An 11,084-nucleotide genomic window follows, 5' to 3' on the forward strand; every position below is an offset into this window, starting at 1 on the left:
AGGGTACATTACACAGAATTCTCTGGCACTCCCAACAAAATGCATCGGGTTAAAACTGAGAATGGCACAGAGCAATGAGTTCGCCTTAAAAGGTTAAAAAAGCAAACAGAAAAAAGCATGATAACACAGGTAAATATTAGGTAAATATCAGGTAAATATCTAGATAAAAAATGCGGGCACTGCGAATAATAGATGTACTGTTCATAGACTTCCAATCAATGTTGATGCAAGTGTTCAGTGGGCGGGATGAGGGATGACTTAGCATTTTTATTTTAGTCATGGTAGTCGTGGTTCCACTTCCTTTTTCCTTCTCTGTATGCAAACCCCCTTATTTGCTAACAGGGACGAATGAGATCACTTCTGCTTTGAGGGCGGTGCTGGAAAACCCAGACCCGCCCTCATGGGTGGGTCCATGGTAACAGCGCAGGGTTAGTATATAAAGCATTTCTCAGCAGCCAGCCCAACCACTCACACAGGAGGAGCCATCAAGCGAAAGACACATCTCTAACTCACTGCTCAGTCTACTTTTTAAACAAGGTGAGAACAACCACACAAATTCAGAGTACATCATATAGGCCTCTCTGGCAGTTTGTTCATTGCTTGCTCTTGCTGAAGTGTAAGAAAGAAGTTCATTGATTATTGCTTCCCTTGAGGAGGATTAAACACTCTGAATGTGGAAAATTTATGAGTGTGATGTAGGGCATCAGCCAGCTGTTCTGTTACATGTGGGTGCTTTGTGCAGGTGGGGAAAGTATGGCTGCCTACCTCCAGTTTTGGAGTATAAGGTAGAAAGCTGCTGTTAAAGGCAAGCGCCTCCTCATTCTCCCTTGTGCCTGGTTACACCAGCACCTTGGATACCATGTGAGCTGGGAGGATAGGTTGCCGTGGCAAAGCCTTTCAGAGGCTTTATTTGCACACAGGAAGATATGAATAATTAGTGACCTGAGGTGCTGACTCATTAGCACCCCCGGCTCACCTGTAACACTGCTCCACCTGGCAGCTGAGGCTGAATGGAGCGGCCAAGGACAAGAGGCAAAAATGCATTGCCTTTTGTATTAATCTGTTTTTAGTTTCCTCCACATTGTTACAGGATAGCACTGTGTATATAATGTTACTACAGTGTGCAAAATGCTGTGTGTTCATACATTATGGTGGTTTATTAATGAGTGAAATGTAATACATGCTGGTGTTGCTGTCTATCTGTATGTTACAAGTGTGAGGTTTCAGGTTTCTCTTGTACTTGAGAGTGTGAGGCAGGCCATAAACAGCAGTCTGTGCCTGGTTTCCCTCTGGCTCAGGAACCATGGCGAAACGTGTAGCAGTGGTGCTCTCAGGATGTGGAGTGTATGATGGGACAGAGGTCCATGAGGCCTCGGCTGTGCTTGTGCACCTGAGCCGGGCTGGGGCCAAGGTAAGGGGCGAACCATGCACGCATGCATGCATGCACGCACACACGCATGCACGCATGCACGCACACACGCATGCACGCAGGCTTGCATGCACACAGAATGAGAGCCTACAAATGCACTAACCCAGACATTCCTACCTACAGCATGACAGATTACAGTGCCCCTAATAAAAACTCCTCATGCTTCATAGAGTACAGCACTTTCTGCCCCCTCAAAACTATAGCCTGCAGGTATTCAAATTACTGTTTGATTTGTTAACAATGACTGGAGATAGCATTCCATGAATGTTCTTGTACTCTGTGTTGATATCTGATGCCTGACAAACATGAATAACTTGTCAGGTTGCTATTTGTTACTCATGCAATTTTAATTCATGCACATTGACGTAGCGCTCAAGTTGACACATAAACATTTGAATATATCTCTCAAAGATTAATTCTATGGGCACACAACAGACACATTATATTACATTACATTCTTTTTCACACATGAGCCATACATCACATTTTTTATACAATATTGTACATGTTGAAAATTTTTCAATTACAGTCATTTAAGTAATTTAAATACAGTAAACGAGAAGACAATTTAATTAAATCTGATAACACAAAGTCCCTGGCAGACTGTGGTTTGATTAAGAGCCCAAGCTCTGTGGATGGTGTCCCTGAGCTGCTGTGCTTCATTTTCCAGGTTCAGATGTTTGCCCCGAACGTGGAACAGATGCATGTGGTGAACCACATAGAAGGCAAGCCCACGACAGAGAAGCGCAACGTGCTGCAGGAGAGCGCCCGTATCGCTCGCGGCGATGTCACCGACCTGAAGAAGCTGGATGTGGCAGGCCAGGACGCTCTGATCATTCCTGGTGAGTGCTGGGGACAGGCACACCGAACCATCATCGCTACGCTTAGCACCCACAATGAGACATAAGTGAGAACACACCCTCACAGTCCAGATACACACTAATACGCACAGACACACCCTCTAAATGAACACACGGAATTCCCCCACCTGAGAAACCCTGCACACACTGCGCTCAAACTTCCTCTGGTTGTCTTTTTACAGGGGGCTTTGGAGTGGCTAAGAACCTCTGTAGCTGGGCCACACAAGGGAAGGACTGCACAGTCCAGCCCGAGGTGGAGCAGGCCATCAAGAGCTTCCACAAGGTGGGCAAGCCCCTTGGCTTGTGCTGCATTTCACCTGTCCTCGCCGCCAAGATCCTGCCAGGCTGTGAGATCACCGTGGGCCATGACAAGGAGTGTGACAAGTAAGTATAGGAGTGCATGAGGGCAAAGCTTGGCCACTTGACTCTTTGACCTACATTAATATTATTACCTTTCTACTCATCTCCATCCACCTGCTAGCAGTAATGGCCTTTTGAAGCTGCCTCTTTGTTCCTCTAATCAAATTACCCTGGTGCTTGAGTCCTGCTTTCTGTGTGATGCTTAAGTGGTACTATGGCAGTGATTTCTAAATTGACATGTCAGTTCTGTTGCTGACACTTTGATTATTGCAGAACTTCCCTTTTCATTATGGCACATTGAAATGTGGTCTGACATTTTCAAGAGTGTCTGCCAAATGATCAAATGTGGATATGCAGGAAGGCAGTAAATGATAGACAAGATTCCATTTCCATAAATGACCAATTAAAAGGGAGAGTCACGGAGTGGCATAAATCTCCTGTAAAATCTGCCTGTCCTTCCTTGTAACTGACGCTTGTTGGTCTTTTTCCTCCCACCACTAGGTGGCCCTATGCTCAGACTGCTTGCACTATGAAGGAGATGGGCTGCAAGCACGTGAATAAGAATGTTGGGGAGGTGCACGTCGATGTCAAGAATAAGCTAGTGACCACCGGCGCTTTCATGTGCAATGCCCCAATTCACGAGATATTTGATGGAGTGGGTGTCATGGTAACCGAGGTACTCAAACTGGCCTAGAAACAGTGGGGCTAGAGAAGTGGGGAAACAAATTGAATGTTTTATCAATTTATTTATCTCTCATCAACACCCTCCATTGAATTCCACATTTCTCTGAATTGAGACCAAGCTATTGTTTCTCCAGTGTGAGCAGTTTATTATACCATAATCAATCATTATCCACACTGACTGAAGAAGAAGAAAAAAAACACTGCAATGTGTCTGACTTTTGTGTTTGATTTTCATCTGCCTACTTTGTTTATTTGTGAGCATTTTGTTTGTTTCAATTCAATAAAAAAAAATGGGGGAAAAAAATAAATGTTGGTTTGTCAATCATAGAGTAAATGAAATTGCTATGACCCCTTCTTATGAGCAATACCCATGGTTTGACTGCTACCTTTTAAATACTTTTTAGTACTCCTTTTTAGGCCAGGCCCTCTTCATAAAATTTATCTAAATCTACTGTATCTTAATACCTATTTATTCATATTCATTGCTCCTTTTCCTTTCATGCATATGCCATATTGTCTTTTCTTCTACATTCTGTAGACTGTAATATTCAGTCAGGATCCAAAATACAGTAGGTATAAATTAATTTGTAAGATACAAATTTACAGAATGAATGCACGTGCAGTATTAGGGTAAGAGTCACAGTTGTGCCTTGCACTCTTTTTATTTTACTGTGTTTCTATTCGGAGAAACTGGAGATCAGAAGTGAGAGTTCTGACTTTTTCTATAGTTGTAACAAAAATACAGGATAAAACCATTATCATATTTTGTGGTGTGGCCATAAACTAAAATCTTCATCTAATCACATATACAGATATGCTGGCTCATGCTGATCGGTATAAGTCATATTGTGTGGTTTTTAATTTTCATTCATTTATTTATTTTTTAAATGACTTCTTTTGCCAATCCAAGCATGTAATATACTCTCATGAATGTATTATTCAGTTATATAGAACACACAAAGGAACACATGAATTCAATTAAAAAAGGATGTTTAAAGTCATCTGTAGCTAGACGAAAAGTTCAGACCATGAGATGCATGAAAGCAGACAGAGGAACTGGAAGAAGATGTGGGTCACTTAGAGAAATTAATGAAAAATAGAGATAATCACTTTACTACTTTAAAGTTACTTTATTGGGAGATGATATAATATCAGACAACAGGCAAGTAAGAAGCCAAGAAAAACAGCCCTAGGATCACTGCTGACAACAGCTAATTTAAATGGTGAGATTTTATGCACATGCAGCATGGAGTGAGAGTCACAGTTGTGCCATGGACTAATCAAAAAACATTATGGCTGCTTGTCTGCTTGTGTACTCTCCAACCAAGTGGGGAGAATTCTAGCAACGGCAAAGGACACATTCATTCTGCAATAGCTGCACAGAAGAGTTGTAATTATGATAATATGCAATCAGTACTGTAGATTAGATAAGATGATGTTCATCACTGAATAATTTATTAGTAAATCATAAATTACATACCAATATTGTATCATACACAGGAAAACCGAAGCTATGACAGGCAATTTTGATGCAATTCATGTCAAACATAGTATATAGGCCTATAGGTAAAATAATAATAATAGCAGAGTGACATGAAGCCATTTTCAAGGAAGCAGCAGGAACTCTGAAGCTACTGGTGCAGTTCCGCTTATTGCAGTGTGAGGCTGTTGTTGGGAAAGTTCCTGAACTGGTCACTGCCACACACCAGCACTGTGGCATTGAAGCGTCGTGGCCGATCCGGATCCTGCCAGGGAGACACACAGCATGCATTAATATCTGTTTCTCAGATGATACGAGCCGCATCTGCGGTGTCGTGACAGGACAGTGTTGCTCACCTGGATAGGATATGCACAGGTGGGGGTGAAACGCATCACAAACCCACAGCGCCTTCTTCCTGATGTGTTGGGATCACTGCCGTGAATCAGAAGCCCATCATGCACCTGGTCCGAGGGGCACAAGTCAAAGGTCAGAGGGCATAACATCTTTGAATACAGTTGTATAGGCAGTTGAATAATGTAGCAGGATGTGGACCTGTACACTGTCATAGGAATAAGAGGCATAAGCATGTGGTTGGCACTGTAGCATAGTGGTAAGGGGCAGGACTCGTAACCAAACGGTACCAAAGATTCCCCGCTGGGGCTCTGCTGTGGTACCCTTGGGAAAGGCACTTAACCCACAATTGCCTCAGTATATATCCAGATGTATAAATGGAAAACATGTAAAAAAATTGTAACCTATGTAAGTAGCTCTGGATTAGAGTGTCTGCTAAATACCAGTAATATAATGTAATAATGCATGAGTAGAGCAATACGGGAATGATACTGACTGAAAGTGGCACTTACTGACATCTGCCCTGCCAACAGGGGGCATAGTACAGCTTCATCAGTTGGTACCAGTTCCTCTGGGATCTCCTGATTGACGGACAGCATGTTTCCAGGGTGGAGTGACTGCCGATGGGGGAACATCCCAGAACAGTGACTACCTATTCAAAGAGACAAAGCCAGCAATTCAGAAATCTTTCAGTCCCTGTGTTTGCACACAAGAGAAGAGTCTATTCCAGTATTAATTTTGAGTCATACCCACAGCGCTGCTAAATTTAAATGAAAGCCTTTTATGAAGTATTAATAAGAATGCAGGGAACACAACGAATTGGTCTAAGACACAACTCCATGTTTAAACTTTACTCAGGGACCTTATGAGGATGTTGTATAACAGTAAAATCCATACATTCAACCAAGCAACAAAGAAGGGGCAGGAGATTCTGTGGATTTTTTTGGAAACCCCTCAGACTGCAATACCTGGAATGACCTGCAGGGCCCCATTGTCCTTCAGAGAGTCATCAAGTGCCAGCCATACAGAGAGCACCGGTCCTCCATCCACACCCCAGTACCTGTAACCAGGTCACAATTGGACTATAATTATAAATCCCTTATAGCTAATTGTGCTACTGTCATATGTATACACCTTTACATATTGACTTACCTCATGTCCTGGTGCCAGGCAACAAAGGGCAGACCTGATTTTTCCATCTGTTCAGTGTGGGGTCTTTTGTTATTCCAGTCCTCATCAGAGTTCTCTCTCTTCTCCTCGGTCAAAATTGTGATGTCTTTCCCCTCATTTCCACCAGGGGTGCTGTTGCCCAGGGCAGGGTATTTGCAGATGAAGCGAGAGTCAAGCAAGATGACATCAGGCCCCAGGAGTGCCTTGATGGTGTCCAGGATTCTGGGATGTTTGGCCAGGGACATAACCCAGTTGTACTTCAGATGGACATTGTGTAGACTGTACTGGGTGTATTCCTCACCTGTATAGACATATCACACAAACGCTCAGTCCCATCAAAATTTCACTCCTAGTCTGCTTCAATACAAATCCACTGGTGAGTGCAAAAATAATCAACATTTAAAAGGCACCTGGCATTGCATGGTACACATGGAACCAGACATGGCTTTTAGCTCTGACCAATTACACTGAGCAATTACATTCAGTTGGAGCAATTTCATTCACTTTGCAGGCGTTTACAGTGGAACCTCACTCTGTCACTATGGGTTACAAGCTACCTGCTGGATGCATTGGGGATCTCCCTTCTCCCTCTTTCCTTGTTCCACTGAGTCACTCACCAAACTCCCTTTCCAGCTCGCCAAAGGCCTCCCTGGCTGCCTGTAGCTCAGCAGCGCTCAGCACTGGCACCCCCGTCAGGAATCCCTGCTGCGCAAAGGAGGAGTGAAGCTCTGCTGTGGAAGTGCTCATGGCCCTGCTGCCCCCTCTCTGTGTGGTGGTCTCACCGGCTCTCTTCAGCGCTCCTGCACAACACTGGCCGGCTCTCGCGCCGTAGCTCTGGCCCGACTGTGTCAACCTCACAAGTGGAGGGCTGTTTTTATAACCTGCGATGTCTTCCTGTTGGAGGGGTGGGAGCCAGAGTGAGAGAAAGAGAGAGAGTGAGAGAGAGCTATGTGCTAAGCCCATTAAAAGCTAGTGTGACAGAGGCATTTCCGTTTTTTTCCTCTGAAAACTGCCTTGTCTGATTCTTTCTCTCTCTCTCTTTTCCCTCCATTCAAGACAAATTTATTCTGGGTTGTTTATGGAGGGGCAAGACATTCCAATGTGCCCAGAAGAAGTGTGCTGTGACGGACTTAATGGGATAAAAACATATTGACGGTTACGCAGACAAGGAGCCCTCCTCCCTTCGGGGAGCTGTGAAACACAGACGCTATCATCCTTACAACAGTGCTTGGGTTCAGTGCCCAAAATAGTGGGACACAGCGTTCGGCTGTGGAGGTCATTACTGCTCACTCTTTCACTTGCTTGTCTCACATAGGTCTGAAGATTATCCAGTGTCTCTTCAGTCACACTCAGAGCTGGATGCTGTGGTTATGGTTAAGCAGAACCCCATCTGATTAGAATGGTTCAATCAAACACTCACTTACCAGTAAATAAAGGTACAGCTGATGGTGGACAGCACCAAAACCCATTTTTCGCTTCATGTCACACATCTTGTATTATAGCAGCGGAGGATCCATCTTACCTGTATGAGGCAGAGCCAGTTTTCTGGACCGCTTTGTTTTGGTGAGTGAATCTTGCACCAGCAACCAGGACAGACGACTTGTGGAAGACAGATGCTTACAAGGGTATGAGACTCTGAAACGAAAGGAAAACATTTAAAATCCAAAGGAGGAAGGCCCTATATATGCCACAAGGGCTTAGGCCGGTCACAACACCCCTGCTGAGTCACTGGAATTTCTTCACATTGGGTATCGCCGCACCTCATGCTTCAACCAGTTTCCTGATTTAGTGGGACAATCCAGCTACCTGGGAATGTGTTAGGGTGGTGTGATCACTGGCTGAAACACAATGCATGTCTCGTGACTGTTAAACCATCCTCAGAATGACACAGAGGAGAAAGGGCCCACAATGGCTGTCCTCAAAAAACCCTACAATGTAATGGCTTGCATCATAAAATGTGAAAAAAAAAACATTGGAAACCTAGGCGTCTCACGTGAGTCTCCCTGAGAGGATATCGTGTAGAGGTAACTGTTAATATCTCACTTTGCTTTATAGTGTTCTTGTTAATAGTTACACCCAAAGAATTATTAACTTTTAACTTGACATTATTTATCTTTCACTGTTCAGCTGTGGAGGTTATTAATGCTCACTCTTTCACTTGCTTGGCTCAGGAATCACAAAGATCTGGGGATTATCCAGTGTCTCTTCAATCACACTCAGAGCTGGATTCTGTGGTCATAGTTAAGCAGAACCCCAGCTGGTTAGAATGGTTCAATCAAACAGTCACCTACTAGTAAACAAAGGTCCAGCACCAAAACCCACTTCACAAACAGTGAGATCACACATCTTGTATTATAGCAGCGGAAGGTGCATCTTAACTGTATGAGGCAGTGCCAGCTTTCTGGACCCCTCTTTCTTGGTGAATGAATCTTGCATCAGCAACCCAGACAGATGACTTGCAGCAGACATGCTGTAGTTGCTAAAAAGGGGATGAATTAAAGGAGAGCAGATGTAAAAGCCAAAAGAGGAAGGCCCTCTATGAGCCACAAGGTCTTATGCCAATTTCCTTTCTTTTTTTTTTGCTTACAGCAGTGCTGAGATAAGCATATACTAATGCTTCAGTAGAAAATGAATTGCTATTATGATTTAATTTTTTTACTTTGTCTTAACTGCTCTCTCATCATTAGCCCACAAGGTGCTTCTGAGCAAGCTCAACAGTAGCTGAATCGTGAATCAGAACTTTTTTAACGGTCTTACGGGCAGGAAAACGTGACTGTGTACTGCCACCTTGTGGCAATTTTTCTAACCTCAGGAAATCCTGACTGCTACACTGCATCGGGGTAATGGGATACGGCTCACTAAGAACCACAGTGATTCTCCTTACCTGGGGTGTGTGAGGAAGAACTGAAAGAAAAACAAAGGTGTGACATAATATGACACTCAGGGACAAAGGCCAGCGGGGGAAAACCTATGGGCAAGAAACCAAAGACTTATCTCTTATATATACACATAATCATACTTGACGACAGCCCTTGTCTTAGGGGAAGTGACCAACAAGGAAACAGGTCCTGGTTATTCCAGGAAAATGTTTAAATATGGGTTGATTTTCCATTTAAAGAAAACAATCCTTCATTCTTTGACAAGGTAAACAATGGGGGCATTCCTGTAACACCTGGAAATCTGAAACTGGGCATCAAGGCCTTCATTGTTCAATCAAAACCTATATGATCAAAGACACACTGCAGTCATGCCAACACCTACAACACCTCCATATAAACCATTTGTGCAAGAATTTAATCCTAATTGGAAATATTGGAGAAGGGATTATTGTAATAGTAGAGAAGGGATGATTAATTTTTGTCACACTTCCTCATTTTACAAGTAACACCATTGCCATTCAAATCCTGGCAAAGAGTTTGACATGTCACTGCTGTTTTCATAAGCTTTGTATGAGAACCATTTATTTTGACATTATTTTTACATGGAAATCTAAATTAATATCGTAACGCTGTGCTCACCGGCTCGTCCTTGGTGTGTTATTCATTCAGATACACTATCAAAGTGTACTGTGTTTGGGGCACTTCAGCCTGCTTCCTTGAGAGTGTCCCAATGGATTAATTTTGTTTGTGCTGCAGCTTGTCTGACACCAGAGTGTTTAAATTACATTTTTCACAGATTATTCTGCCTCAGACTTACGATAGGTGACTTTTCAAATCAGCGATTTGCAAACTCCCTGTAACTGAAGGGGAAACCGTGAGCTCACTTCTGTACTACGAGTTGATGCACCACAACAAAATGATTGTGGTACTCATTTTACTCGTAACTTCAGGGACTGTGTCAGGCTCACTTGTGTTAATTTAATGTGACATCTGACCCAACTGGTTAATTAAGATCTTGGATGGAACCAGAGCCAGAAACATCTGCTGCACTGCAGAACCAAGGCCGTGTCCCTCTTGTCTAACACACTTACTGGTAAACCCAAATGCCACTGAGTGCGCATTTTCAATGTTTCATTTTATCTCCAGATTCAGTTCATGGCATGTTTTTATTATTACTATAATATATTTGCATAAAAACTTTGAAGAACAAAATCTTTGTTGCCATGACGATTTGGTGTCCTGTAAAAGTCTGTTGAGGTAAACACTGCCACCCTAGCTCCTGGCGGAACAGCCACAATTCCACTGGTTTATGCACTGATGTTCTGCATCAATTTAATTATTCATTTATTCACATTTTTCACTTGGATAAATGTTTAGTCTTACACATTACCCAAGCCAGATGGAAATTACGTAAAAAGGGACAGGCAATTTATAAAAAAGTAGGAAAAAAGTTATATGAATACAGGTAACAGAGAGGTAGTTTGACTAACTGAACTGAAAATAATGTAGGCATCTAGGTCCTCCTCTGTGACCCTGTCTGCAACTGTGTGAAAATAGTGACGGTAAAAGATTACTTTCTGCTAAGTGTCCTCATTGTGTTTTTGATTATTTGCTTGATTAACAAGCACGCCACATGAATACTGATGCAAGATGCCACTGAAGGTGCACTTCACATGAAAGTTTTAATTATGACAAAAAGACTGGTATGAAGTCAAGACGAACATCTGATTTCCCTCTCATAATGAAAAGTCCTTAACACACCAAGTTTGTAATTGTAATGATTTAACGTGATTTAAAGTGATATGGCCCTATGTCAGATGCAATAAAAAAGGAAATCAGCAGTGGTAATCTTTTACATTCACTTCACTCAT

At 42.8% G+C, this 11,084-nt stretch overlaps 2 protein-coding genes across 2 annotated transcripts; one reads left to right on the plus strand and one right to left on the minus strand.

Moving 5' to 3' along the window:
* Positions 1–471: 471 nt before the first annotated feature.
* si:ch211-153b23.5 (uncharacterized protein LOC321177 homolog) lies at positions 472–3,545 on the plus strand. The gene is made up of 5 exons (XM_036548871.1): positions 472–537; positions 1,299–1,411; positions 2,100–2,271; positions 2,472–2,673; positions 3,151–3,545. The coding sequence occupies exons 2-5, from the start codon at positions 1,304–1,306 to the stop codon at positions 3,341–3,343; spliced, it is 675 nt and encodes a 224-aa protein (XP_036404764.1). The 5' UTR covers positions 472–537; positions 1,299–1,303; the 3' UTR covers positions 3,344–3,545.
* A 924-nt stretch (positions 3,546–4,469) lies between these two features.
* On the minus strand, positions 4,470–7,250 carry zgc:174917 (uncharacterized protein LOC565650 homolog). The gene is made up of 6 exons (XM_036548920.1): positions 6,952–7,250; positions 6,317–6,635; positions 6,133–6,224; positions 5,677–5,816; positions 5,170–5,274; positions 4,470–5,078 (listed from the first exon to the last, which is right to left on the minus strand). The coding sequence occupies exons 1-6, from the start codon at positions 7,079–7,081 to the stop codon at positions 4,983–4,985; spliced, it is 882 nt and encodes a 293-aa protein (XP_036404813.1). The 5' UTR covers positions 7,082–7,250; the 3' UTR covers positions 4,470–4,982.
* Positions 7,251–11,084: the final 3,834 nt, after the last annotated feature.

Source organism: Megalops cyprinoides, chromosome 16 (assembly GCF_013368585.1).
Source record: "Megalops cyprinoides isolate fMegCyp1 chromosome 16, fMegCyp1.pri, whole genome shotgun sequence".
NCBI lineage: Eukaryota > Metazoa > Chordata > Actinopteri > Elopiformes > Megalopidae > Megalops > Megalops cyprinoides.

Coding starts and splice junctions, on each gene's coding strand:
- zgc:174917 (XM_036548920.1), bottom strand. CDS start 7,081: ATGAGCACTTCCACAGCAGAGCTTCACTCCTCCTTTGCGCAGCAGGGA. Junction 5,817..6,132: donor GGCCCTGCAGGTCATTCCAG/GTATTGCAGTCT, acceptor CTCTTTGAATAG/GTAGTCACTGTTCTGGGATG. Junction 5,079..5,169: donor CCTGTGCATATCCTATCCAG/GTGAGCAACACT, acceptor TCTCCCTGGCAG/GATCCGGATCGGCCACGACG.
- si:ch211-153b23.5 (XM_036548871.1), top strand. CDS start 1,304: ATGGCGAAACGTGTAGCAGTGGTGCTCTCAGGATGTGGAGTGTATGAT. Junction 1,412..2,099: donor TGAGCCGGGCTGGGGCCAAG/GTAAGGGGCGAA, acceptor TTCATTTTCCAG/GTTCAGATGTTTGCCCCGAA. Junction 2,272..2,471: donor GGACGCTCTGATCATTCCTG/GTGAGTGCTGGG, acceptor GTCTTTTTACAG/GGGGCTTTGGAGTGGCTAAG.